A 27589-nucleotide genomic window follows, 5' to 3' on the forward strand; every position below is an offset into this window, starting at 1 on the left:
GCCCGGCCTCCGTGACCGGGGCCACCCAAGGAGGGTGGTGGCCCCTGCGTCCCCGGGGGGCACGCGGGGTGCTTCCACAGCCCCCCAGCCCTCACGGCCGCCGTTGTGTCGTCTGTCCCCCGTGCCCAGTGGAGCGATGCATGAGCGCCATGCAGGAGGGCACGCAGATGGTGAAGCTTCGCGGCAGCTCCAAGGGCCTGGTCCGCCTCTACTACCTGGACGAGCACCGCTCCTGTCTCCGCTGGCGACCCTCACGCAAGAACGAGAAGGCCAAGAGTGAGTGGGCAGCCGGCTGGGAGGGCGGGGGCCGGAACCGGGGAGCACTGGGGCAGGAGCCTCCCGGGGAGCCGCCGGGCACCGCCGCTTCGGGTGCCCGCGGGCTCCAGGGCCTCTAGGCCGAAGGGCTCTGGGACTCAGCGCGGGCTGGGCGGCTCCGTGCCCGGCCCCGTGCCCGACGCTGGTGGTTGGTGAAGGGCGAAAGGTGATTAGTCCTGCTGAGGGGTTCAAAGCTTCCGGAAGTAGAAGAAAGAGGTGCCAGCTGGGCGCACTGAGGGCCTGTGAGGCTTGAGGGAGGACAGGGCGGGCGGCTTGGGGCGCCTGAGGGTGAGGCGGGGTCCTGAATCCCGGGGAGCCGGAGGCTGGAGAGACCTCCACTTGGCCAACGGCAGGCCCCAGCGGGGCCAGGACCGAGCGCTGCCCCGGTGCCCCGGGGACTGGCGAGACGCGGGCCCCACGGCCAGGGTGGCCTGGGCTGGGCGGCTTCTGCAGCCGCTGGGCCAGGGAGCCACGGGGCAGCCTCCGGGGCGCATGCGCAGGGAGGCAGCTGTCTGTGGTGGGGAGTGCCGGGGGACACTGGCCCTGGGCCCTGGGGCTGCGCCTCCCGGAGGAACGGTGGTGCATGGCAAGGATGTGGGACACCCTGGGAGGGAGGAGCGTGGGGGTGCGGAGGGAGCCCCCTGAAGGGGAGGGGGCTGGGGAGCAGACGCAGGATTGGGCTCTGCTACCCTCCCCTACTCCTGGAGCCCCAGCTGGGTGTTTGGACCCCACTCTGCCTTGGAAGGTCCGAGTTTGCGAGGGGAAGAGGGCCTCCCATGCAGAGGGGCTAGACTGGCTGGGAGTTGGGGCTCCTTGGCCGTGCCCGGCACTTGGGGGGACACTGACTGCCCGTGGCCTGCACAGCTGGAAGTCCCGCCTGAGGTGGGAAGAATGTTGGGGCTCCCTTTGTCTGGAGAATCAGCTTTTGAGGGGAGGTTCTGTGGAGTCCAGACCCTGTGGCTAGCAACTCCTCCAGCCCTGCCGCAGGAGCTGAGCCGGGCCCTGAGCCGGGGCCCGGGAGCCAAGCTGGGGGCCCGGGAGCTGAGCGGGGGCCTGGGAGCTGAGCTGGGGCCTGGGAGCTGAGCCGGGGGCCCGGGAGCGGAGCCGGGGGCCCGGGAGCTGAGCCGGGGGCCCGGGAGCCGAGCCGGGGGCCCGGGAGCCGAACCGGGGCCCGGGAGCTGAGCCGGGGCCCGGGAGCTGAGCCGGGGGCCCGGGAGCTGAACCGGGGGCCCGGGAGCGGAGCTGGGGGCCTGGGAGCTGAGCCGGGGCCTGGGAGCTGAGCTGGGGCCTGGGAGCTGAGCCGGGGCCTGGGAGCTGAGCCGGGGCCTGGGAGCTGAGCCGGGGCCTGGGAGCAGAGCCGGGGCCCGGGAGCTGAACCGGGGGCCTGGGAGCCGAGCCAGGGCCTGCCAGGCGCCTGAGCTCCACCTGTTCCGTCCTGACTCGCACCCCTGCTGCTCTGGGGGGGGGGGGCGTATTACTGAGGCATTGTGGGACCTGGCCAGGCCTGGCTAGCAAGTCACCTCTCAGAACAGGGAGATGCGCTGACTGGGGCTTGACCGGTGGAGCCGGCCGGTCCTGCCTCCGCCCTGCAGCTCTGATGGGTCCTGCCTCCGCCCTGCACCCTCTGATAAGCCAGAGCCTGAAGCCAGCGCGCGCTTGGGGCTTCCAGCGGGGAGCAGGCGGTCCCTCTAAGTCACAGGGGGGCTGTGGGGCCACTTGGGTCTAAGTGGACCAAGGGTGGGGGCACGGCAGAGGGGTCCATCTCAGAGGGGCCTGCCCCGGTGCAGAGCGCAGTGTAGACGCAGAGACTCGCGGCCCTGGGGAGGCCGTGACCAGCGCTCCCCCCACCCGCCCGCAGTCTCCATCGACTCCATCCAGGAGGTGAGCGAGGGCCGGCAGTCTGAGATCTTCCAGCGCTACCCTGACGGCAGCTTTGACCCCAACTGCTGCTTCAGCATCTACCACGGCAGCCACCGCGAGTCCCTGGACCTGGTCTCGCCCAGTGCCGACGAGGCGCGCACCTGGGTCACCGGCCTGCGCTACCTCCTGGCTGGCATCAGCGACGAGGACGGCCTGGCCCGGCGTCAGCGCACCAGGGACCAATATCCTTGGGCAGGAGGACCGGCCGCAGAGCCCAGGCGCAAAGCCCCTGCCGCCCCCGGGGTGGGTGCCCGCTCCTAGGGGAGAGGAAGCGGGAAGGGGGGGCCGGGTCCCCCGCCGCTCTCTGCCTAGGTGGGCACGGTGGGGCCTCTGAAGCTGTGTGGACCCCTAACTCAGCCCCAAAGTGGCTGAAGCAGACGTTTGACGAGGCGGACAAGAATGGGGACGGCAGCCTGAGCATCGGCGAGGTCCTGCAGCTGCTGCACAAACTCAACGTGAACCTGCCCCGGCAGCGGGTGAAGCAGATGTTCAGGGTGAGTCCCCGGGGCGCCGCCCGGGGTCGCCGCAGGGCGCCCAAGGGGGGCCGCCGGAGCCCGGCAGGGTGTCTGCACCTCCCCACGCGAGGAGAGGCCCTTGACCGCGGCCGGTGCGGGGCGGGCAGCCCGGGGCTCCGGGTGCCGCGTCTCGGCGTGGCCAGGAGCTGCTCCGCCAGGGCTGAGGCGGGGGGCTGAGCACCGGGCACGCCAGGCACACAGCTGCACCCCTCCCGGCCCCCAGGACCCCCTCCCCCACCGCCGGAGCGCGCCTCGGCCCAGTCAGGAGCCTTCCTGGCGGGCTGGAGCTCTCCTCACCACCCTGGTGTTACAGAAGTTATGAAAATGCACCCTTCAGCTGAGCAGCAGCCGTTATTGTCTGTAATTAGTTCTCTTTCTGGAACCTCTGCGGGGGAGAAACTCTGCCGTCAGCACGACCGGGTTTGGGGCAGGAACGGGCTGAGCCAGCAAACCAGGTCCCGTAGCCTTGTGCCTCGCCACCGCCTGGAACAGAGGTTCTGCACGCTCGGGCTCCAGATCTGTCCCCAGCACTCATGCACACTCATGCACACACGCACACGCACACGCACGCACAGCTCCTGGCCTGCCAGCTCTGCCGTGTCCAGCCCGTGGCAGCTCCTGTCTGAGTTCTCGGGCTAGACAAGCGGTCATGCCCGACTGAGCCGCGGCGGCCTGCTCCGAGTCTGCGCATGCCCACGGAGGGGCGGTGCGCCCTCAGGGCCCCCGCTGAGGACCGCTGGCCTTGCGGCCAGCCCCCTGCCCGCGCCCGGGCCCCGCGGCGGTCCCTGGCAGAGGCCGTCGGCCCAGGCAGCGGGGGCTGGCAGGTGTCTTGCATCTATGAGAGGACCCCCTTCCCCATCTGACCTAGGGCTGGGCCACCCCACTTCCCGTGGGGATAGCCTGGGCTCAGCGGGGCCTTCCTCGGGCTGCGGGGACGCGGGGTGCCAGGCAGCGGGGGACACGGGATGTCGGGCCCTTGGGGGCCAGAGCGCACCAAGATCCCGGCTCTGAGATGGGCTCTCTTGGTGTCCACACCCTTCCGCCCTGCTGCGGGGGCCCCCCGGGGCTGCAAGGCCCGGCTGTGTCCTGGTTCTGGTAGGTGGCCCCCCGGGGAAGCCCTGCACAGAGACCCTAGCTGGGCGTGGGCGGGCAGGGCTGCGCTCCAGGGCTGGAGGGGGCAGGCTGCTGCTCTGGAACCAGCGGGCCTGACCCCCGACCCCACACAGCACGGGCCCAGCGGCCACTCAGAGGCCGCCCTGTCCCCGCTCGTCCCGCCCACCTGCCCGCAGCCTCTGCGGGACTCCAGGCCAAGGGAAATGGATGCAGCCTCCTGCCAGGCTCCGGCCTGGGGTCGGCCGCAGCAATCTGGCTGCAGGAAAACGCTGGACATTGCTTCCGGCGGCCTGAAATGGCCTGACCACACGTGCCGCGCGCGGTACACCGCCTCAGCATAACTTCATTACCTCCTCTTCCCCCTTTTGCATCCCGGTCCTGGGGCCTGAGCTCTGGGCTCAGGCGCTGTTCCTGAGCCTTTCTGATCACAGCCAGCCCTTCCCCACTTGAGCCACAGCTCCGCTTCCAGTTTCCCAGTGGTTCTTTGGAGATAGAGTCGCATGGACCTTTATGCCCAGGCTGGCTCTGAACCACGGTCAGTCCTCAGATCTCAGCCTCCTGCTTACAGCGCTAGGATGACAGGGGAGCTATAGACACTCGCCTCGTTAAATCTTACATCGCCTTGGAACTTGGGCCGCTGCATCCTTGTCCTCGGGCCCGGCTGGCTGGAGCCTGTGGTGGCAGACTCTGGAGAGATGGCGTCTATGCCGTGGCTCCGAGCTCCGCCTGGCTTCCTGTAAAACCTGGCACCGCGCCGCTCCCTAGCTGCTGAGGATGGCAGGCAGACCCCGCCCCGGCTCGCGGACAGCGGAGGCCCCGGGCTCTGAGGCCCAGCCACTCCGGGCAGGGCCCATCTTGGGGAGGGTGGCCAGCCTGTTGCCACTGCTGCAAAGGAGGGGATGCTGCCTCCACCCCGGGCAAAAGCAGTCGAGGCTCAGACCCAAGCCCCGGCCCCGGTCCCCCTGGTGCCTGTGCCTTCGGGGCCTGTCCTGCCTTGGCATGGGCGCCGGGGCCCTGAGGGGGGGAAGGGCAGCCAGGGGCACAGGTCAGCCCTGGGCGCTGCCGCTGAGGACGGGGACTGGACGGTCCCGTGGCCGCCTCCGCGCTCACCCGTGAGTCCCCGGAGGGCCCTCGGGGGCCCCGGCCTCCTCTGGCCCTGGGAAGGGATATTCCACGCTTGGCACACGTGGGCGCTGGCCCGGGGCGTGGGAGCAGAGTCTGGGCTCGGGGCCCTCCCCTGCAGATGGGGGCCTGGGGCTGTCCTGAGAGTTACGCCAGCTTGGAGGGCGGTCCTGTGACCTGGGGGGGGCTGCTGAGAGCACCCCCCCTCCTCCGCCCTCTGAGGACCCAGCAGGGTTCGTGTGAGTGGCCTCGGGCAGGGCGGGGCCCGGTGGCGTCGCGTGGCGGTGACCCGGAGCCTGGCATTGCAGGAGGCAGACACGGATGACCGCCAGGGCACCCTGGGCTTTGACGAGTTCTGCGCCTTTTACAAGATGATGTCCACCCGCCGGGACCTCTATCTGCTCCTGCTGACCTACAGCAACCACAAGGACCACCTGGACGCCGCAGACCTGCAGCGGTTCCTGGAGGTGGAGCAGAAGGTGGGGCCCCGGCGGGAGCAGCCCCGGGCGGCGGGGCTGCCCTGAAGGCCTGGTTTGGGCTCCCGTGGGGCGGATTTGACCGGGCAGCACCCCCTGACACTGGCTCTAGTTCGCATTCCCCGCAGAATGCCACAGAACTGCCAGGCGGGTGGAGACAGGGTCTCCCAATGGTTCTGCCGTGACCACGGACATCCTGAGCTTTCGGGGTCACCTGTGGCCGGCCCGCGGCCCTGACCTAACGCTGAATGTTGCGTGGACGAGGCATACGTAGCCCAACCTCGGAGAAGCTCTTCTTCCCCGTGGGCCAGCCACGGGGGCCCGGGGCCACCTGCCCCGACCCCCGCGTCCAGCAAACAGCTGGATTCCCATGGTGCCGGGCCCTTGCCTTGACCCCACGGTCTGCCCGCCCTCCGTGGCTGGCACTGAGGCCAAGTGTCCCCTGGGCACTGCCCTGCCGACTGGCACGCGTGTCCAAAGCCTCGGAGCTCCATTCCAGGCCCGGGCAGAGGGCAGGCGCGACCGGCCGTGGTGGCAGCACCCACAGGCCGGCCAGAGCGGCCGGGGAGCGAGCGCGGGGAGCTGCCACCTTCTGGAGACCCTCACAGTCCTTCCCAGGAGGTGCAGGTGGAGGGGGGAAGCCTCGGGGCCAGGCGCCCCGTCTGGGCACCGCACAGGGCCTCCATTCTGCCTAACCTCACTGGAACAGGCCGTGGGCCACCCCCAGATCCCTCTCTGCTCACCTCGCCCCGTCACTGGCCTGGCTCCGCCCGTCCCCTGGAAACCACCGTTGCCCATCCCCCCCCCCCCCGCCAAGTGGTGCTTCAGAGCCCACACCGCCCATCCTGCCCCCCCCCGGCCCGCCAGCCTCCCAGCCCGGCTGCCGCGCGTGGCAGGAGCACGGGGCTGTGCCGCGAGCCCTCCGTCCTGACACCGGCACGCGGAGGCCGAGGGCAGGATCCTCCCTCGCGGAGGACGAGGGAACGGGCCTTTTCCTCCCTGACCTCAACCCCAAGATTCCAGAACCTTCCCTGCAGCGTGGAGCCCAATACTATCCTCTGGGCAGGTGGACGGAGCCCGTGCCCGAGCTGTCTGGGCTCCAGACCTCCCCGGGAGCCACGGCCGGCTCTGGGTTCCGATCCACGTCTGCTCCCTTCCCCTCCCTCTCTGTAGCTGCCCGCCTGGTGTCTGGGGCTCCCTGGAGGCCTGCGGGCGCTACTCCCCCTGCGCCAGGCCCCTCGGCAGCGGAGGGGCGCCGGCCAGTCAGGCCCCCGTGGGAAGCACCGCGTTTAGGGAAAGCTGCTCCAAACCCACGTGACCGACGTGTGGTCCTCCCGGTGGTCCTCCCGGTGTCCCGTACGCCCCGTCCTCAAGCTCCCTGCCAGCTCCGGGGCGGGAGCGAGGGGAAGGGGGGGACGGCCTCTGAGGCTAGCCCGGTCTGACGACGGGCTAGCCTGGACGCGCGCCCTGCTCCGGCCTAGATGAAAGGTGTGACACTCCAGACCTGCCAGGACATCATCGAGCAGTTTGAACCCTGCCCGGAGAACAAGAGCAAAGGGGTGCTGGGCATTGACGGTGAGGGGGGCCGCCCTCGGTCCCGCGGGCCCGGGAGGGAGACAGGAGACGGGGCCGCCGCGAGGAGCCCGCGGCGGGGCTGAGCCCCCACGCCGCCCCCGCAGGCTTCACCAACTACACGCGCAGCCCCGCCGGGGACATCTTCAACCCGGAGCACCACCGCGTGCACCAGGACATGACGCGGCCGCTGAGCCACTACTTCATCACCTCGTCCCACAACACCTACCTCGTGGGCGACCAGCTCATGTCCCAGTCGCGGGTGGACATGTACGCCTGGGTCCTGCAGGCCGGCTGCCGCTGCGTGGAGGGTGAGCCGCCGGCCCGGGAGCGGAGCGGGGGGGGGGGGGGGGGGGGGGGGGGGGAGGGGCGGGCCAGGAACCGCCGGGGGGGGGGCTGCCGCTGCGTGGAGGGTGAGCCGCGGCCCGGGAGCGGCGCGGCGGGGGGGGGGGGGGGCGGGCCAGGAACCGCCGGGGGGCTCTCGGCAGGGGAGGGCTTCTGTGTGCAGCAGAGAGGGCGGACCCCCCTTTCGTGGGCACCCCGCCCAGCCTCCCCGGCTCCCGTGGCAAGTCCGGGGCTGAGCGGGGCTGAGCAGCGGGGCTGAGCGGGGCTAAGGAGCGGGGCTGGGCGGGGCTAAGGAGCGGGGCTGAGCAGGGCTGGGCGGGGCTGGGCGGGGTGGGGCTGAGCGGGGCTGGGCGGGGCTGAGTGGGGCTGGGCGGGGCTGAGCGGGGCTGGGCGGGGCTGAGCGGGGTGGGGCTGGGCGGGGCTGAGCGGGGCTGGGCGGGGCTGAGCAGGGCTGGGCGGGGCTGGGCGGGGTGGGGCTGAGCGGGGCTGGGCGGGGCTGAGCGGGGCTGGGCGGGGCTGAGTGGGGCTGCGCGGGGCTGGGCGGGGCTGAGCGAGGCTGGGCGGGGCTGGGTGGGGCTGAGCAGGGTGGGGCTGGGCGGGGCTGAGCGGGGCTGGGCGGGGCTGAGCGGGGCTGAGCGGGGCTGGGCGGGGTGGGGCTTAGCGGGGCTGGGCGGGGCTGAGTGGGGCTGGGCGGGGCTGAGCAGGGCTGGGCGGGGCTGAGCGGGGCTGGGCGGGGCTGAGCGGGGCTGGGCGGGGCTGGGCGGGGCTGAGCGGGGCTGGGCGGGGCTGAGCGGGGCTGAGCGGGGCTGAGCGGGGCTGGGCGGGGCTGAGCGGGGCTGGGCGGGTCTGGGCGGGGCTGAGCGGGGCTGAGCGGGGCTGGGCGGGGCTGGGCGGGGCTGGGTGGGGCTGAGCGGGGTGGGGCTGGGCGGGGCTGAGCGGGGCTGAGCGGGGCTGGGCGGGGCTGGGCGGGGCTGAGCGGGGCTGAGCGGGGCTGGGCGGGGCTGAGCGGGGCTGAGCGGGGCTGGGCGGGTCTGGGCGGGGCTGAGCGGGGCTGAGCGGGGCTGGGCGGGGCTGGGCGGGGCTGGGTGGGGCTGAGCGGGGTGGGGCTGGGCGGGGCTGAGCGGGGCTGAGCGGGGCTGGGCGGGTCTGGGCGGGGCTGAGCGGGGCTGAGCGGGGCTGGGCGGGGCTGGGCGGGGCTGGGTGGGGCTGAGCGGGGTGGGGCTGGGCGGGGCTGAGCGGGGCTGGGCGGGGCTGAGCGGGGCTAGGTGGGGCTGAGCGGGGCTGAGCGGGGCTGGGCGGGTCTGGGCGGGGCTGAGCGGGGCTGAGCGGGGCTGGGCGGGGCTGGGCGGGGCTGGGTGGGGCTGAGCGGGGCTGCGCGGGGCTGGGCGGGGCTGAGCGGGGCTGGGTGGGGCTGAGCGGGGTGGGGCTGGGCGGGGCTGAGCGGGGCTGGGCGGGGCTGAGCGGGGCTGGGCGGGGCTGAGAGGGGTGGGGCTGAGTGGGGCGGGGCTGGGTGGGGCCGAGCGGCGGGGCTGAGTGGGGCTGAGCGGGGCTGAGTGGGGCTGGGCATGGCTGGGCGGGGCTGAGAGGGGCTGGGCGGGGCTGAGAGGGGCGGGGCTGAGTGGGGCGGGGCGGGGCGGGGCTGAGCCGGCCGCCCGCTCGCAGTGGACTGCTGGGACGGGCCGGACGGGGAGCCCATCGTGCACCACGGCTACACCCTGACCTCCAAGATCCTCTTCCGAGACGTCATCGAGACCATCAACAAGTACGCCTTCGTCAAGAACGAGTGAGTGGCCCGCGCGTGGGCTGGGGCGAGGCCCGGGGCCCGGCTCCGCTCCTCCCTGCGGCGTCGGGGGGGACCGGGGGTGTGTCAGCGACCTCCTCTGAGGAGGGAGGCGGGAGGGAGGGGGCAGCAGTGAGGGAGGGGGGCGGGGGATGCCCCCACGATGGCCTGCGTGGCCCCGCGGTGGCCCCGGCCTCAGCCTCCCGCCGCGGCGGCGACCCCGGGCTCCGTCCCCCAGAAGTCATCCGACGTCCAGACCCCATTTGCCGTCCCTCAGCTGTGGCCCACACGCCGTGGGGGGAAATGGCGTTTGGTTTGTGCCTCCTTGCTCAGGCAGCGTGCGGTGCCGGCCCGGGCTGCACCAGGCCCTCCGGGAAGGGAGGAGCTGAGGCAGAGGAAGCGGCAGCCAGGTGGATTTGCAGGGGGCGGGCCGACCTTGCCGCGGGCACCGAAGGGGGGACGCACAGGTCCCCCCTCGCCACCGAAAGCGCAGGGGTGCGAACCGCCGCCCCCACGCCCCGGGCTCCGGGTGCCCCAAAGTCATGCTCTCTTTACTCGCCTCTAATCTCTCCCAGCTCCCTTGCTACCCCCTAATTTGAGGTTCACCCGGTGGGCCACCTATCGAAACCGCCGGCACGCCCCTCCGTGCGGCACTTAGCCGGGACCGAATGCTAGAGGTGACCCAGGCGCCTACGGACGCGGGGTGTCAACCGCGCCCCGCCCCGGGAGCCCGGCCTCACCCCTGCGCTTGCCTCGGGCCTCAGATACCCCGTGATCCTCTCCATTGAGAACCACTGCAGTGTGGCCCAGCAGAAGAAGATGGCCCAGTACCTGACGGACATCCTCGGCGACAAGCTGGACCTGTCCTCGGTGACCAGTGAGGACGTCACCAGCCTCCCCTCGCCGCAGATGCTCAAGGGCAAGATCCTCGTCAAGGTGAGCCCCTCCCCGGGGCCACGCGGGGCAGGCTGGGGGGTGAGGGTGGCGCCGACCAGCCCGTGCCCGCGGCCAGCCTGGCCTCCTCCGCCCTGGGCGGCCACCCGGCCTCAGGCCCGCGTGCTCACCGAAGCCGGCCCCTCCTGCACGGCCGCTTCCGGGAGCTGCTGGGCCGGCCCGAGGCTCCAGAGCCCCGCCCGCCACTGGCTGTCCGCCCCGTGTGGGTGCCGCCCCGGGGTGCCTCCCGTCGCCTGTCTCCTCCCCAGGGGAAGAAGCTCCCAGCCACCATCAGCGAGGACGCCGAGGAAGGCGAGGTGTCTGACGAAGACAGTGCTGACGAGATGGACGAGGACTGCAAGCTCCTCGACGGGGAGGTACGTGGGGGCGGGGGAGCTGGGGGGGGGGCTGGACGCCCGGCCTCGGGGGAGCCGGGGGGCCCGGACGCCCGGCCTCGGGGGAGCTGGGGGGCCCGGACGCCCGGCCTCGGGGGAGCTGGGGGGCCCGGACGCCCGGCCTCGGGGGAGCCGGGGGGCCCGGCCGCTGCTCACATGCTGGGCTGGGGTCTGTGGGGTAGGGCCCTCTGCATGCCCGCGCCACGCAGGCCACGAACCCCACGTTCCCAGCCGCTGGGGGGGGGGCACACACGGATGCCGTCCCATCGCAGGCCTGGCGTGGGGCCTGCTCCTCCTGGCCTCTCAGCCAGTGGGGCAGCGCAGGGAGCTCACGTTGCTCTCTACTGCTGGACTCCCCAGCCTCCTGTCCAATCCCAGTGGACTCTGAAGGTCCAGTGGTCCTGCTCCGATAGGTGGGGCCCAGCACCAGCCCCGCCCCTGCGCCTCCCTGGGCCCCGCCCCTGCGCCTCCCTGGGCCCCGCCCCTGCGCCTCCCTGGGCCCCGCCCCTGCGCCTCCCTGGGCCCCGCCCCTGCGCCTCCCTGGGCCCCGCCCCTGCGCCTCCCTGGGCCCCGCCCCTGTGCTGAAATCTCTTGCGGGGTGAGCCTGCCTGGCCCAGGCGGGTCCTGGTCGCGGTCACCTCCACAGAGCCCCTCCGTGTCCTCCTCCCCACCGCTAGCCTGGCCTCTGAGGCGGCGGAGGGAAGCCGGGGCTCTGTGATTCCCATCTTCTCTCCTCTGGCTCGGGGCTCGGCTGTGCTTCTAGGCAGCGAACGCTTTATGTCTCCCTGAGGGCCTCAGATGGGAAAGTAATTGTGCAGTGGGTGGCTTCCTGGCCTGGCTGATTGTTTTCGAAAGCCTGAGGCAGCAGAGTTCCTCCTGGCCTGGGCGTGCCTGCCCGTCTCCGGCTGGCCCAGGGTGGTGATGAAACCCTGCCCTGTTTTGTCCACCTGGTGCCTGCTCCATGCTAGGCATTGGGGTGCCCTAGGGCATGAGACTCAAGGGCTCCCCCCGGGGCTGCCTTAGCAGGGGGGAGGTTGCCAGGCCCAGGCGGCCACTCCTCCAGCTGCTCCTCCCCCTCCTCCTCTCCTGCTGGAGCCGTGCACCCCGCCTCTGCGGAGGCCCACTGGGCCTGACACCTGTGTGCAAGCCATCTGCTATGGTGCAGGCGGAATTACGCCATGGAAGGAACCCCAGGGGCCTGGGCCTACCTCCTGTTTGTAGCTGCCAAAGGCGGCTTCTGGGAGCTGGGAAACCGTGTGTGTGTGTGTGTGTGCGTGCACACGTGTGTGCGCAGGGTTCTGGGGACATACCAGTGTTGGCTTCTGGCTTCTGCAGGCCTCTACCAATCGGAAGCGTGTGGAAAACATTGCTAAGAAGAAGCTGGACTCTCTCATCAAGGAGTCAAAGATCCGTGACTGCGAAGACCCTAACGACTTCGCTGTGTCCACACTGCCCTCGCCTGGAAAACTCGGGCACAGAGCGGAGGCCAAAAAGGTGAGGCCCCCGACGCCAGCTTGGGCCGAGCGAGGGGCTCAGAGCACGCGCACCCCCCTCCCCACACAGCCACACCAACACCCACACCTGCCCCTGCAGACCTGCCCTTGAACGTGTAACTGCACCACACACACACCGGTGGGCCCGCCCCCGCACAACACGCACACACACACAGCACGTGTGTGCGTATGCCTGCGTGTGTGCACACCTCTGCATGGGCCTGTGCCCATGAACTCCTTCAGCTCTGCACACACGCACGCATACACACTCACGTACAGCCCCACACCTCTGCACGACACTCGCATCACACGCAGGACTGTACACGTACGTATCTCTGTGCACGCGGCATATGCACACCTGCTAACGCTTGCTGGCACGCGCAGATCATCACGCGTGTCTGTCCACGCCCCGACACGCCGGCACGCACGCGCGCCCCCCGGGAGGCCTGCGGCTCCCGGTGGAGGGGGACTCGGCAGCACCCCCCGGGTGAAGGCGTGGCGGGGAGTGCCCGGCAGGATCGCAAACCCCATCCCGTCCCTCGAGCCGTCCAGCGGCCGGCATGTCCGTGGGGAGGAGGCCCGGCGGGAGCTCGCCAGGGGCCGGGCCGAGCGGCGGGGTGCGCTCTGGAGGGGCAGCGCGCCTTGCGGGATGGGCGTATCCGCCGGGTGCCGGCCTGGCCCCCGTGGCCGTGGCGGGCGGGCGGGGGCACGCGCAGGGTGAGCAGTGTCCAGACGCTTCTGTGCCTGCCTCGCCCCCGACTCCTCCTCCTCGCCGTCTGGAAGGGGAGCATGGCCCTCCTGCGGCTCCACCTAGCCAGGTGGGGACTGAAGTTGGTCTCAGGCTTCCTTGGCAAGTGATTCTTAGGGCGATGCCTGGGCACCTGGGGACACCCAGGGGCGCAGGCCCTGGCCCCTTCGTGTTGGAGGGGCTGCAGGGCCTGGGCTCAGGCTGTCACCCAGACACCCCAGGCTGAGTGCAGCAGCAGATTTGCTCAGGGCGGGAGCGCCCTGGGGAGACCCAGAGTGCAGACGGCGCTGGTGGGGAGGCGCGCGGGCAGGCGTCTGTCCGGCGAGGAGGCCGCTTGCGGGCTGGCCCGGGCACAGAGGATTGGTGTGGGGCAAGTGGAGCTCCTTGGGCCTTTCTTTCTGTGCCCTGGGCTGGGCACCAGCCTGGCTGAACTTGAACCTCCAGGGGGTTCCTCTCGAGGAATGCCTGGGGTAGCAGGCAGATAGCTAGCGGGACAGGAGATCCGTCACCTGCTGGGGACCCCGCCACCCTCCGTGCGGGGCAGCCCAGGGCCTTCCGGACGAGGGGAAGACCCTGCGGCGCTGTGCAGAGCCCCTCGCCCAGTGCTCACCCCCCAGCGGGGGCGGCCCGGGCTGGGAGGGGCCCTCGCTCTCTCCAGAGCGGCAGGGGGCTGGGGGGAGCCGCCTCCTTCGCTCGGTGGCTTGGCTTGGTGAGGGCAGTGTTTCGGGGGGATGCTTGGGGCGCCTCTCGGCACAGGACCTCAAGCAGCGTCCCACACGTCACCCCGCGGGCTGCGGCTGGCAGCCGAGGGGCCGGGCGTCTCCCACGGCGGTCAGCCCCCAGGGGCCCGGAACCTCAGGTGCTGTGACTGTGCAGGGTGGGCTCAGGGTCTGGAATGTGCTGACCGGAAGGGTGGGGCCAGCAAGGCCTCGTGGCCAATGCGCATCCGGGAGGCTCAGCCAGCTCTGGTCATGACTCTCAAGGCAGGAGGAAGGGGCGGGGCTCCGGGCCGGGGGCGGGGAGCGTCAGAAGGGGCGGGGCTCCGAGCCCAGGACGGGAGCGTCAGAAGGGGCGGGGCTCCGGGCCGGGGGCGGGAGCGTCAGAAGGGGCGGGGCTCCGGGCCGGGGGCGGGAGCGTCAGAAGGGGCGGGGCTCCGAGCCCATGGCGGGAGCGTCAGAAGGGGCGGGGCTCCGGGCCGGGGGCGGGGAGCGTCAGAAGGGGCGGGGCTCCGAGCCTGGGGCGGGAGCGTCAGAAGGGGCGGGGCTCCGAGCCCAGGACGGGAGCGTCAGAAGGGTCGGGGCTCCGGGCCGGGGGTGGGAGCGTCAGAAGGGGCGGGGCTCCGGGCCGGGGGCGGGAGCGTCAGAAGGGGCGGGGCTCCGAGCCCGTGGCGGGAGCGTCAGAAGGGGCGGGCTCCGGGCCGGGGGCGGGAGCAGGAGCGTCAGAAGGGGCGGGGCTCCGAGCCTGGGGCGGGAGCATCAGAAGGGGCGGGGCTCCGGGCCGGGGGCGGGGAGCGTCAGAAGGGGCGGGGCTCCGGGCCGGGGGCGGGAGCGTCAGAAGGGGCGGGGCTCCGAGCCCATGGCGGGAGCGTCAGAAGGGGCGGGGCTACGGGCCGGGGGCGGGAGCGTCAGAAGGGGCGGGGCTCCGAGCCTGGGGCGGGAGCATCAGAAGGGGCGGGGCTCCGGGCCGGGGGTGGGAGCGTCAGAAGGGGCGGGGCTCCGGGCCGGGGGCGGGAGCGTCAGAAGGGGCGGGGCTCCGAGCCCGTGGCGGGAGCGTCAGAAGGGGCGGGGCTCCGGGCCGGGGGCGGGAGCGTCAGAAGGGGCGGGGCTCCGAGCCCAGGACGGGAGCGTCAGAAGGGGCGGGGCTCCGGGCCGGGGGCGGGAGCGTCAGAAGGGGCGGGCTCCGAGCCCATGGCGGGAGCGTCAGAAGGGGCGGGGCTCCGAGCCCGGGGCGGGGGGGAGCGTCAGAAGGGGCGGGGCTCCGGGCCGGGGGCGGGAGCATCAGAAGGGGCGGGGCTCCGGGCCGGGGGTGGGAGCGTCAGAAGGGGCGGGGCTCCGGGCCGGGGGGCGGGAGCGTCAGAAGGGGGCGGGGCTCCGAGCCCGTGGCGGGGAGCGTCAGAAGGGGCGGGGCTCCGGGCCGGGGGCGGGAGCGTCAGAAGGGGCGGGGCTCCGGGCCGGGGGCGGGGAGCGTCAGAAGGGGCGGGGCTCCGAGCCCGTGGCGGGAGCGTCAGAAGGGGCGGGGCTCCAGGCCGGGGGCGGGAGCAGGAGCGTCAGAAGGGGCGGGGCTCCGAGCCTGGGGGCGGGAGCGTCAGAAGGGGCGGGGCTCCGAGCCCGGGACGGGAGCGTCAGAAGGGTCGGGGCTCCGGGCCGGGGGGCGGGGAGCGTCAGAAGGGGCGGGGCTCCGAGCCTGGGGCGGGAGCGTCAGAAGGGGCGGGGCTCCGGGCCGGGGGCGGGAGCGTCAGAAGGGCGGGGCTCCGGGCCGGGGGCGGGAGCGTCAGAAAGGGCGGGGCTCCGAGCCCGGGGCGGGAGCGTCAGAAGGGGCGGGGCTCCGGGCCGGGGGCGGGAGCGTCAGAAGGGGCGGGGCTCCGGGCCGGGGGCGGGAGCGTCAGAAGGGGCGGGGCTCCGGGCCGGGGGCGGGAGCGTCAGAAGGGGCGGGGCTCCGGGCCGGGGGCGGGAGCGTCAGAAGGGGCGGGGCTCCGGGCCGGGGCGGGAGCGTCAGAAGGGGCGGGGCTCCGGGCCGGGGGCGGGAGCGTCAGAAGGGGCGGGGCTCCGGGCCGGGGCGGGAGCAGGAGCGTCAGAAGGGGCGGGGCTCCGAGCCTGGGGCGGGAGCATCAGAAGGGGCGGGGCTCCGGGCCGGGGGCGGGAGCGTCAGAAGGGGCGGGGCTCCGGGCCGGGGGCGGGAGCGTCAGAAGGGGCGGGGCTCCAAGCCATGGCGGGAGCGTCAGAAGGGGCGGGGCTCCGGGCGGGGGGGGGGGAGCGTCAGAAGGGGCGGGGCTCCGAGCCTGGGGCGGGAGCGTCAGAAGGGGCGGGGCTCCGGGCCGGGGGTGGGAGCGTCAGAAGGGGCGGGGCTCCGGGCCGGGGGCGGGAGCGTCAGAAGGGGCGGGGCTCCGAGCCCGTGGGCGGGAGCGTCAGAAGGGGCGGGGCTCCGGGCCGGGGGCGGGAGCGTCAGAAGGGGCGGGGCTCCGGGCCGGGGGCGGGAGCATCAGAAGGGGCGGGGCTCCGGGCCGGGGTGGGAGTGTCAGAAGGGCGGGGCTCCGGGCCGGGGGCGGAGCGTCAGAAGGGGCGGGGCTCCGGGCCGGGGGCGGGGAGCGTCAGAAGGGGCGGGGGGCTCCGGGCCGGGGGCGGGAGCAGGAGCGTCAGAAGGGGCGGGGCTCCGGGCCGGGGGCGGGAGCAGGAGCGTCAGAAGGGGCGGGGCTCCGAGCCCAGGACGGGAGCGTCAGAAGGGGCGGGGCTCCGGGCCGGGGGCGGGAGCAGGAGCGTCAGAAGGGGCGGGGGCTCCGGGCCGGGGGCGGGAGCGTCAGAAGGGGCGGGGCTCCGGGCCGGGGGCGGGGAGCGTCAGAAGGGGCGGGGCTCCGAGCTTGGGGCGGGAGCGTCAGAAGGGGCGGGGCTCCGAGCCCGGGGCGGGAGCGTCAGGCCGCACCAACTGCCCTGGACAGGGTGTGTCCAGTGTTCGGCTTCCCTTGTGCCTGCGTGCGTGGCGTGTCTCTGTGTGTGTACGCGCACATATGTGGTGTGTGTGCGTGTCTGGTGTGTACACTTGGGTGTGTATGCGTGTGTGTGGTGTGCGCACGTCTATGTGGCGTGTTATACGGGGTGTGTGATCCAGGCAGCTGAGACCCAGGGGCCGCAGCTGTCGGACGCCGCAGCGGGCTCTTTGCACAACTTTGGTGCAACTCTGCTCCTCTGAGAGTGTGTTCAGGCATTGTATCCAAGGTCACACGGTGAGTGCACAGAAGCCCATGTGCGCGGTGACCGGGTGTGCAGGAGTGTGTGCCAGGGATGCGTGTGTGCAGGGATTGGTTTGGGGCACTGGGAGGGGCTCTCGCACCTGTGCGGCACAGGGGTGCGTGTGGACCCCTGGCCCGTCTGTCCAGGGGTGTGATGGAATCCAGCCCCGTCCTGGAGAGGGGCTCGCAGGGCTCAGCTGTGGGGTGGGTGTCTGTGCGGGGCTGGCGGTGGTGCAGGGCCTGCAGGGCTCAGCTGTGGGGGGATGGGGCTGGCGTGGGGGGGGGCAGGGCCCGCGGGGCTCAGCTGTGGGTGGGGGAGGCTGGCGGTGGGGGGGCAGGGCCCGCGGGGCTCAGCTGTGGGGTGGGGGGGGGGGGCTGGCTGGCGGCCGGTGGCTTGCCACAGCCTTGGAGCCGCTGTCCCGCCCTCCCCGGCCGGTGTGCGTCCAGTCCGACGCTCAGCCTGTGTCTCTGCAGGGTCAGAGCAGGGCTGAGGAGGACGTGGAGTCTGGGGAGGACACTGGGGCCGGCAGGCGCAACAACCGCCTTCTCATGAGCAGCTTCTCCAAGCGCAAGGTGAGCAGAGCTCCTGGACGGGGTCCCGTGGGGCGGGGAGGGGGGTGGAATCTGCTGTCCTCTACCCCAGGACTGGGTCCCGTGGGGGGGATCTGCTGTCCTCTACCCCAGGACTGGGTCCCGTGGGGGGGGGGATCTGCTGTCCTCTACCCCAGGACTGGGTCCCGTGGAGTCCTCCACCCCACATGCAAGCTGTGGCTGGGTCAGGCCTGGCCGGAAGCTTCTGTCTGGGTGGCCCTCGGGTCGCTTTCCTCCGTAGCCTACACTGGCCAGTCCTGAGAGCCGGGGCCAGGGCCCAGGGTGGATCAGGACACGCAGAGGCAAATCCAGGGGTGGGGGCGTGGATACTGCCTGCCCCCTCGTGGCCTGGCCTGACCTCAGGCTCCTGCACAGAAAAAGGGCAGCAAGATAAAGAAGGCGGCCAGCGTGGAAGAGGGGGACAAAGATCTGGACTCCCCAGGAGGCCAGAGCCGAGGGTCAGTGTCCTGCCTGGCAGGAGAGTTCTGCCCAGTCCCGGGTCCACCAGCCATGGGCCCCCATCTCTGAGGGCCCCCGGGAGGGAGGGGAGAGTTCTGCCCAGTCCCGGGTCCACCAGCCATGGGCCCCCATCTCTGAGGGCTCCCCAGGGAGGCTGGGCAGGGTGCTGCTCACACGCTCCCCATGCCTGCAGACCCTCGAGGAGGCAGAGGGCTGAGGCTCTTGGAAGGAAGGGTTGGGGTACAGACCCATGCGGTGGGCTGGGGTGCTGAGGCAGGGGACCCCAGGGTCTCCTGGGCCCAGGCCCTGCCTGGCCTGTCTGGGCTTCGCTCCCACCCCCTCTTCCCAAGGCCCCGACCCACGCCCTCCCCCAGGGTCACGTCAGCTCCTGGGCCTACAGTGACCCTCGCGGGCCCTGGGCCCGTCCTCATGTACCCGCTGGCTTTCCACAGGGCTTTGTACCCCCAAACCCTCCCCCACCTCCTCCGCTTCCCTTCCATCTTCCAGGGCTGTGTGTTGTCCCTGCACCTTCACCCCAACTCCTCCCCCTGCAGCACAGGACTGGGGCCCCCGCTGTCAGCGATGCATCTCCCACCCTGCCCAGAGTCCCCCAGAAGTCCCACCTAGCGCAGAGCTCCCCGTGGCTGGGCGGTTCCCCCTCTTGCACCTGCTAAGGAGCCTCAGGGCCTTTGCACCTGCTGGGAGCGCTCAGCCCTGCCACACCCAGGAGGTGCCTTTCCACAGCCCTGTGTGGTCAGGTCCTCTGCCTGCCCCCACCCCACGTCGCCCCGAGAGCAGATGGTCCTGCCCGGGATCAGGACCGAGCTGGGTCCCGGCTCGCTCTGAATGGGGTGAGCACCCGGGACCCTGACCACCCGCCACCCCCAGGACGGCCAGGCAGAAGAAGACCATGAAGCTGTCCCGGGCCCTGTCGGACCTGGTGAAGTACACCAAGTCCGTGGGTCCTCACGACGTGGAGACTGAGGGTGAGGGCGCGGGAAGGGCCGTGGGCGGGGGGCTGCCCGGCACGGCCGGCGGGGGGGGCTGCCCGGCACGGGCCGCGTCCTGAGGACCCCGGCGCGCGCGGTCTTCACCACAGTGGCCTCCAGCTGGCAGGTGTCGTCCTTCAGCGAGACCAAAGCCCACCAGATCCTGCAGCAGAAGCCGGCCCAGTACCTGCGCTTCAACCAGCACCAGCTCTCCCGCATCTACCCCTCCTCCTACCGCGTGGACTCCAGCAACTACAACCCGCAGCCCTTCTGGAACGCGGGCTGCCAGATGGGTGGGTGCTGAGCTGACCAGGGCGGGGCAGGGCACGGTGGGGGGGCCCGGCGCTCAAGGGGGGCTCAGACCTGTTTGTCCCTCTGCACTCTCCCCGAGAACGTCCAGGCCTGTTGCCAGATCCACCAGGCCAGCTCTGGGGTGGCCCCCAGGCTCCGGGGCAGCTCTGGGGTGACCTCAGGCCCCGGGGGAGCTCTGGGGTGGCCCCCAGGCCCCGGGGCAGCTCTGGGGTGGCCCCCAGGCCCCGGGGCAGCTGGGAAAGCGTGTGGGTGTCTATGTGAGCCCCCGGGCCCATGCCTCGAGGCCGAGCGGCGGGGGGAGGGGGGTGGGCTGGCGTGGCGCATGGCTGCTGACCCCGCGGCCTGGTGACCCCCCTTGCAGTTGCTCTGAACTACCAGTCAGAGGGGAGGATGCTGCAGCTGAACCGCGCCAAGTTCAGTGCCAACGGCAGCTGTGGCTACGTGCTCAAGCCCTCGTGCATGTGCCAGGGTGAGGCCTGGGCCGGGGACGGCGGGGGGGTGGGGGGGCGGGACCCGCGCTGGACACTGAGTGGCGGGGGTACCTCTCTGCCGGGGGCTCGGCAAAGGACCCCTCCCGGGCCGGGCCTGGGAGCGGGGAGTTGGGAAGTGAACCCGCCCCGTGCTCTAGGCCTGCGCGGGAGTCAGGGCCGGGCTCCTTGGGGGGACCCAGAGCCGTCTGTGGGGCGCAGGCCTAGGAGCTGAGGGCCCGGGTCCCGGCCCGGCAGCCCTCTCCGTGCCCACGTGAGCCCAGGCCTGAGGGGTTCTCCTTGGCCCCACCCCGTCTTGGTTGGGTTGAACCGGCTGGCAGTACGGTGTCGCCCTGCGGCTCCACTGCGCGAGCCCCGCCAGAGCCCCGCCACAGCCCCGCCAGAGCCCCGCCACAGCCCCGCCCGACCCCCCCGCCCCCCGCATGGCGGCGCCGAGTGACCTTGGCTTGGCCTCCCGCCCCCGTCCTCCAGGTGTCTTCAACCCCAACGCCGAGGACCCTCTGCCCGGGCAGCTCAAGAAGCAGCTGGCCCTGAGGGTCATCAGCGGGCAGCAGCTGCCCAAGCCTCGAGACTCCATGCTGGGCGACCGGGGAGAGGTAGGGGGAGCGGTAGGGGGAGCTCCCTTGGGTGGGCCGGGCCGGGGGGCCGCGCCCGGTGCCAGCGCTCCCCCGTCCCCAGATCATCGACCCTTTCGTGGAGGTGGAGGTCATCGGGCTCCCGGTGGACTGCAGCAAGGAGCAGACCCGCGTGGTGGACGACAACGGTGAGCGCCCGGGCCCGGGGGGGGCGGGGGTCAGCCGCTGCCGCGCCGTCACCGCCCCCCTCGGGGATGGCCGACCGAGCCCTGCGTGCGGCCCCAGGGGCGGGGCTGCCCACGCGACCCCCTCCTCCCGCTGCCGCTAGGGTTCAACCCCATGTGGGAGGAGACGCTGGTGTTCACGGTGCACATGCCCGAGATCGCGCTCATCCGCTTCCTGGTCTGGGACCACGATCCCATCGGCCGGGACTTCATCGGCCAGAGGACGCTGGCCTTCAGCAGCATGCTGCCAGGTGGGCGGGGCCCTGGGCGGGGGGAGGCGGAGGGCTCTTCCCTTGGGGTGGCGGGTGAACCTGGGGCCCCCAGGCAGCCGGTGCCTATGGGGCTGGTCTCCCAGACCAGGGGTCCAGTAGGAGGGGGCGGGGGGGGGGGGGGGGCATATGGGGCCGGGCCCTCCCGGAGGGGGTGGGGACATCCAGGAGGGGGAGGGGCCTCCAAGAGGGGGTGTGGCCTCTTGGAGGGGGAGGGGCCTCCTGGAGAGGGTGGGGCCTCCTGGAGGGGAGGGGCCTCCTAGAGGGGGGGTCCCTCCCAGAGGAGGTGGGGCCCTCCCTGAGGGGGTGGGGCCTCCTGGAAGGGGAGGAGCCTCCTAGAGGAGGTGGAACCTCTTGGGCCGGCCCCTCCTGGAGGAGGTGGGGCCTCCAGAGGAAATGGGGCCTCCCAAGGGGGTGTGGCCTCTGGAGGGGGTGTAGCCTCCCAGGGAGGGTGGGGCCTCCTGGAGGGGGTGAGGCCTCCTGAAAGGGATGGGCCTCCTGGAGGGGGTGGGGCCTCCCGGAGGGGGTGGGGCCTCCCAGAGGGGGTGTGGCCTCCTGGAGGGGGTGGGGCCTCCTGGAGGGGGTGGGGCCTCCCAGAGGGGTGGGGCCTCCCAGAGGGGGTGGGCCTCAGGACCTGCTCCCCACTCTGCTCAGGGCCTGGGACCCCTGAAGGGAGAGCATGCCCCTAATTAGTCTGTGTCGCTGCTCTGCCAGGCTACCGGCATGTGTACCTGGAAGGAATGGAAGAGGCGTCCATCTTTGTGCACGTGTCTGTCAGTGACATCAGTGGTAAGGTGAGTGACACCTGCGGGGTAGCCGCAGCTGTGGGAAGGGCAGCACCTCCGGTCCTGAGCCAGGGCCGGGGGCCCGGCCATCACCCCAAGCCTCCTCCCCCTGTCATGGGAGGTGTAGCAGACCTTGGCCTCTTTGCCCCGGCTGGATGTGGGCAGCGGAAGGGAAGGTGTGGGCCTGTCTGGTCTCCGGGGAAGGGGCTGCCGGCCCCGGGGTGCCCTCCTGCCTCAGCATTGCCAGCGAGACCTCCCCTCTTCCGGGGTGGCCTCGCCCAGGCCCGCGCGGCTGCTCGGGGACCGCGGAGACCTGGGTCCCTTCCCGTGGCGCTCCTTGGCTTTCTAGTGCCTTCCCACAACTTCTCCCGCGCAGAGCGGCCAGCCAGGCATCTGCCGGGGCTGCCCATCATCCCAGCCCCCGGTCACACGCACCCCGCCCGGCCAGGCCGAGGTGACGTCTGGGCCCCTGCGTCTGGCGCCCCTCAGGCCCGGGCCGGCTGGCACCCGGGCCCGTGGGCGCCCACCGCGCACGCCCGCCACCGGCTTCCCCTCTCCCGCTGCACCGGGGGCCGCGGCTCCGTGGGCGTCTCTGGTTCTCTGCCGCGTCCTCCTCCGGCCCGCAGCCCCGCCCTGGCCGCCGCCACCTCACCTGCCTTCGCTCTGTCTCTTTGGTCTTGCAGTGGGCTTCTCTATGTCCCAAGTCTACTTTTAGGAGCACAGCCTTGTTAGGCACCTGGAAGGTACCCTGCTGCCGCGGGACGGCCGAGCCCGCCGGCGCCCACCCCGCATGCCAGGCTGTGCCCCCTTAGCATCCGTGGTTCCTGGTAGCATTTTGGAGCTTGTCAGCTCATGTGACATGGATCGTGACGTGGCCCCGGGGTCTCCTGGGCCATCCTCAGCCGGGCAGTGGCATTTACGAGGCAGATCCAGGATTACACCCGTCCCAGCCCACCTCCTGCCTGCCAGCCCTGCCCGTCCTCTGCCCTCCTCTCTGAGTGCCACGTTCGGGGGGCACCAGGGGCTCCCTCCCTCCTCCGCCTTCTGCCTCCCGGTCCGCCCCGCCCGCTGTCACTCCTCTTCGGTCTATGCCAGTGTGGTCGGCGGGGCGTCCCAAGCTGCCACTCCAAACCTGAATCCTGGATCTCCCTCTAAATGGCTTTCCAGCCACAGTGACCAAATTGCACTGGATTTGGGATCTTGAATCGGGAAGCTGATTCAAGTGCTCGCCATCTTATCGCCTCCGCCCGAGGGCTCGCACCGTGGGGCACAGCCCACCTTGGGGGTGGTGGTGGGTGTTTGGGGTCTCCAGAGGCAGGGGTACTGGCATGGGTGGGGGGTACTCTGGCCTGGGTCCTCTCCAGCGGTGACCTGGGCAGGGGTCTCCGGCCCCGCCAGCCGCCGTGGCCTGGTGCTGGCGCCCTGCTGGGCCCGAGCCAGCCATGGGCCAGGAGGGCTGAGGGGCAGGGAGCAGGTGGGGCTGAAGACTGCCTGGTGACATTCGGGAAGGCTCCCTGGGAGGGGCAAGCCCTTTGGGGAGCCAGAAGCAGGGCCCGGGGACGCAGGGCTGTGGAGAGCCGCCTCCGTCGCACCCCTGAGCTTGCTTCCTGGCCGCTGGGCCCCGTGGTGGGAGGAGGCGAGGAGGGAGGGGCCCTCGGAGAAGATGGCTCCGGCTTCTCTGGCTCTCGGGCCTGGGGCTGCGGCGCGGGGGGGGGGGGGGGGGGGGGGGAGGCGCTGCGGAGGAGGCCCGGGCAGGACGCCTTCCCCATCCCTGCTCAGACCTTGGCCTGGACTTGGCGAAGGGGCAGGTTCTTCGTGTGAGGGGTGGGGGTCCCGCCGTCCCCCAGGAAGAGGCCACGACACCCCGCTTCCTGGGCGGCCCGGACGCCGCCTCGGGGGCCAGGCGCGCGCTGGCCGGCCATGCAGGCTCCTTCTCTTGCAGGCCAAGCAGGCCCTGGGGCTAAAAGGCCTCTTCCTCCGCGGCCCAAAGCCCGGCTCGCTGGACAGTCCTGCTGCTGGGCCGCCCCGCGCCCGGCCCTCCGTTAGCCAGCGGCTGCTGCGGCGCACAGCCAGCGCCCCCACCAAGAGCCAGAAGCCCGGCCGCGGGGGCCTCCCCGAGCGGGCGCCCGGCCCCCAGGACGCCGGCGCCGAGGGGGCCGCCCACGCGGCGGCCGCCCCCAGCCCCGCCCCCCCGGCCCCGGCGCCCCGGGGGTCGGGCGGCGGCAGCCCCCGAGGTAAGGCACCAGCGGCGGCGGCGGCCGAGAGGAGCCCCGCGCCGGCGCGACCCCCGCGGGCGCCCCCGGGCCCGGGGCCTGCGGGGATGGCGGCGACGTGCATGAAGTGCGTGGTGGGCGTCTGCACGGGGGCGGAGGCCGAGGGCCTGCGCCGGGAGCCCCCACCCCGCCCCGGGCCCGACGGCGGCCCCGTGGCCATCGGCCAACAGCCCCGGGCCCGGGGGGAGGCGCTGGGGAGCCCCGGCCTCCGCCCGGGCCCCGGAGCCGCCCCGGGGAGAAGCAGCGAGGCCCTCGGGGGCCCCGGCGCCCGGCGGCAGGGGCCCGCTGGCGGCGGCTCCGTGTCTTCGGACTCCAGTAGCCCGGACAGCCCGGGCAGCCCCCAGGGGGCCGTCCGGCAGCCCGAGGGCGCCCACAGGCCACAGGGGGCCCTCCAGGGAGAGATGAACGCCTTGTTCGTTCAAAAGCTGGAGGAGATCAGGAGTCACTCCCCCATGTTCTCCACGGGTAAGGCCACCACCTCCTGCACCCCGAGCCCCGAGCACCCCAGCATGCCCAGCCCCCGCCGCCCCGCTGTGCCGTGCGCCTCCCTCCACTGCGCGCCGCTGGCTTGGCCTCGCTTGGGCCCGTCCGCCTCACCCCTCCTCCGCCCAGGAAGCCCCGGTGCGTGGCAGGGGTGGGGCCGGGGGTGTGCGCCCAGTCCCCGCGCGCAGGGGCCGCGGCTGCTGGCCGAGGGCCCTGGGCCTCTCCGGGCTCCGGCAAGGACTTCCCGGGCCCACACCTGCCGTCCTGGCCGCCGCGGCCGGCTCCCACCCGCCCCGCCTCCCGCCCTGCACAGACCCCTCCCGGGAAGCCCAGTGCCTCGCGGGTGCAGCTGCGGGCCGCCCCCAGACGCCGGGAGACCCAGGGTGTCCAGCGCCTCAAGGGTGACCCACAAAGCACCCAGAGCAGGCTCCCTGTGTTTCTGAGGCCACGCCTGTCGGTGGCCCGGCAGGTCCAGGTCCCCGAGGGAGCGGCCCCAGGGCTGGCCGGCGCCGGGTCCCCGGAGGCGGGGGGGGCGGGGGGGGAGGGCGCTTCTCGGAGCCTGCCTCCCACTGCCCCCTCCTCGCCCCTTCCTGGCCTTGCTGTCCGTCTGTCCATCCACATGCCTGGCCCCCACTGACCGCCTTCTCCTTTCTGTCCTTGCACCCCGTGCTGCCTCCGTAGTTAGGGACTGAGAACAGCAAGTGCCAGGTAACGATGGGCCCCCCGCCCCCCTGCGCCCCGCCCCCTGCGGCTACCCCCCCCACCCCCTCACCCCCCGCCGTCCCGTGTGGCCGCCACACCCAGGCCCCAGCGCCTTCTGCAGGCATCATGCCCCACCCCCACACACCCCTGAGAGCCCAGTGGCATCCTAACTCCATGCGGCCCCTGAGCCTCCCCCCTGCGGTCACGCCCCACGCCCACCCCCACCCCGCCCCCCACGCCATCCGCAGCAGCACTCCTCACCCCTGCCCACCGTCACGCCTGTCCCGGGGGCACCCACGTGCAGCCCACCATGGCCGCGGGGTCCCTGTCCCCGGCCCTAGCATTAGGGTCAGGGTGTGTTGCTTGTGTGCAAATGGCCAGGCCTAGCCAGTGGGCGTGGCCTGGGCGGAGGCCCGGCCAGTGGGCGTGGCCTGGGTGGAAACCTGGCCAGTGGGCGTGGCCTGGGCAGAAGCCCGGCCAATGGGAGGCCTGGCCAGTGGGCGTGGCCTGGGCGGAGCCCCGGCCAGTGGGAGGCCTGGCCAGTGGGCGTGGCCTGGGTGGAAACCTGGCCAGTGGGCGTGGCCTGGGCAGAAGCCCGGCCAGTGGGAGGCCTCACCAGTGGGCGTGGTCTGGGCGGAGGCCCAGCCAGTGGGAGGCCTGGCCAGTGGGCGTGACCTGGGGTGGAGGCCCAGCCGGTGTAGGCGTGGCCTGGGGTGGAGGCCTGGCCAGTGTGGGTGTGTCCCGGGGTGGAGGCCCAGCCCGTGTGGGCGTGGCCTGGGGTGGAGGCCTGGCCAGTGTGGGTGTGTCCCGGGGTGGAGGCCCAGCCCATGTGGGCGTGGCCTGGGGTGGAGGCCTGGCCAGTGTGGGTGTGTCCCGGGGTGGAGGCCCAGCCCATGTGGGCGTGGCCTGGGCGGAGGCCCGGCCAGTGTGGGGGCGTCCTGGCGGGGAGGCCTGGCGGGCCAGGGGGCACCAGTCCTTGACGTGATTCTCTCTTTCACTCCCCCATCTGCCTCCCTCTTCCTGTCTCTCCCTAACTCTGCCCCCCTGCCTCTGCCCCTGTCTCTCTCTCGCTACCTCCCTTTTCTGTCTCTTTCCATCTCCTTTCTTGTCTCTGTATCCTGGTTCTCTCTGCCCTGCTATCGCCATCCTCTTTGTGCCCCCTTCTCTCTCTGCACCCCGTCACTGTGCGCGTCTTTCTGTGTCCCTCTGTATCTGTGCCCCTGTCCCTTGTCCCCTCCCCCCAGACACCCGCCTCTTCCCTGTGCAGCGGCCCATCTCCCCCCTGCGCAGCCTGGAGACCATAGCCGAGGAGCCGTCGCAGGGCCCGGGGCCCGGCCCCCCCCAGCAGGGGGCCTCCCCCACCAGCCCCTCCCGGGGAGGGCTGCAGCGCCCCGCAGGACCTGGAGGCAAAGGGGCCGGCTCCCCACGGTCGGCTCTGGGGGCCCCCGGGCCCCTCCAGATCAAGACAGGGAATGACGAGGAGCGGCCACCAAAGCTGCCCGACGGCGGCGATCCCCGTGGGACAGATGGCAAGATCCGCCCCCAGGTCCCGGGCCACCCGCCTAGGGTCAGAAGGGCCAAGAGTGAGGGCCAGGTGCTCTTCGAACCCCTAGGCACCTGGCGGCTCCCGGCCGGGCCTGCCCCGACGCCCTCGGTCTACTCGGACGCCACGGGCGGGGACCGGCTGTGGCAGCGCCTGGAGCCCGGCAGCTACCGCGACAGCGTGTCCTCGTCCTCCAGCATGTCCTCCAGCGACACCGTGGTGGACCTGTCCCTCCCGAGCCTGGGCCCGGGGCGCAGCCGCGAGAGCCTCCCGGGGGTCCCGCCCGGACGCCTGCCCTCCTGGTCCTGCTCGGCCTCCGCCGCCCGCCCGGCCCCGCCGCCCGTGACCAAGAGCAAATCCAACCCCAACCTGCAGGCCGACGGGCCACGGCCCCGGCCCCTGGCCCCCCGCCCGCAGGGCCTCTGCGGCCGGCCGCCGCGCCGCCTCGCCCTGGGGGGCCAGCCGGGGGGCCCCGTGGCCGCCAAGTCCAAGAGCCTGGGGGACCTCACGGCCGACGACTTCAGCCCTGGGTTCCCGAGCCGCTGCCGCAGCCTGAGCCGCAGCCTGGGCCCCCCGGGGGCGGCCCCGCCGCGCACGGACGCCCTGACGGAGCAGCTGCGCTGGCTCACCGCCTTCCAGGAGGCGGGGGACATCACCTCCCCCACCCGCCTGAGCCCCGCCGGGGAGGGGGGGCCGGGGGCCCCCGCCTTCCTGAGGCGCTCGTCCTCCCGCAGCCAGAGCCGGGTGCGGGCCATCGCCAGCAAGGCCCGCCAGGCCCAGGAGCGGCAGCAGCGGCTGCGAGGCCTGGGCCCGCGGGGAGCCCCGGAGGAGGAGCGGGGCACCCCCGAGGGGGCCTGCTCTGTGGGCCACGAGGGCTGCGTGGACTCGCCGGTCCTCTCCGAGCCGGGGTGCGGGGCTGCCGACAGCCGGCTGCTGCTGAGGCTCTGACTCCTCCCTGTGCGGGCCGGCGCCCCCCCCCTCTGACCCCTCCCTGTGCGGGCCAGTGCCCCCCCGCACTCTGACCCCCTCCCTGTGCGGGCCGGTGACCCCCCCCTCGCGCTGACCCCCTCCCCGTGCGGGCCGGCGCCCCCCCCCCGCGCTCTGACCCCCTCCCTGTGCGGGACAGTGACCCCCCCCCGCTCTCTGACCCCCTCCCCGTGCGGGCCGGCGCCCCCCCCGACCCCCTCCCTGTGCGGGCCGGCGTCCCCCCCCCCCCCCCGCTCTGA

General features: G+C 72.9%; 1 protein-coding gene across 1 annotated transcript; it reads left to right on the forward strand.

The window, feature by feature from the left end:
• Nucleotides 1–134: 134 nt before the first annotated feature.
• Nucleotides 135–27311, forward strand: Plch2 (phospholipase C eta 2). Its single transcript, XM_048350097.1, has 21 exons — nt 135–276; nt 2174–2417; nt 2600–2729; nt 5294–5464; nt 6943–7036; nt 7141–7344; nt 9041–9161; nt 9923–10094; nt 10361–10468; nt 11822–11980; nt 17145–17243; nt 17637–17719; nt 18609–18706; nt 18820–19002; nt 19383–19490; nt 19981–20105; nt 20188–20272; nt 20413–20559; nt 21292–21371; nt 23305–24100; nt 26065–27311. The coding sequence occupies exons 1-21, from the start codon at nt 141–143 to the stop codon at nt 27309–27311; spliced, it is 4590 nt and encodes a 1529-aa protein (XP_048206054.1). The 5' UTR covers nt 135–140.
• Nucleotides 27312–27589: the final 278 nt, after the last annotated feature.

The sequence above is a fragment of the Perognathus longimembris genome, chromosome 7 (genome assembly GCF_023159225.1).
Source record: "Perognathus longimembris pacificus isolate PPM17 chromosome 7, ASM2315922v1, whole genome shotgun sequence".
NCBI lineage: Eukaryota > Metazoa > Chordata > Mammalia > Rodentia > Heteromyidae > Perognathus > Perognathus longimembris.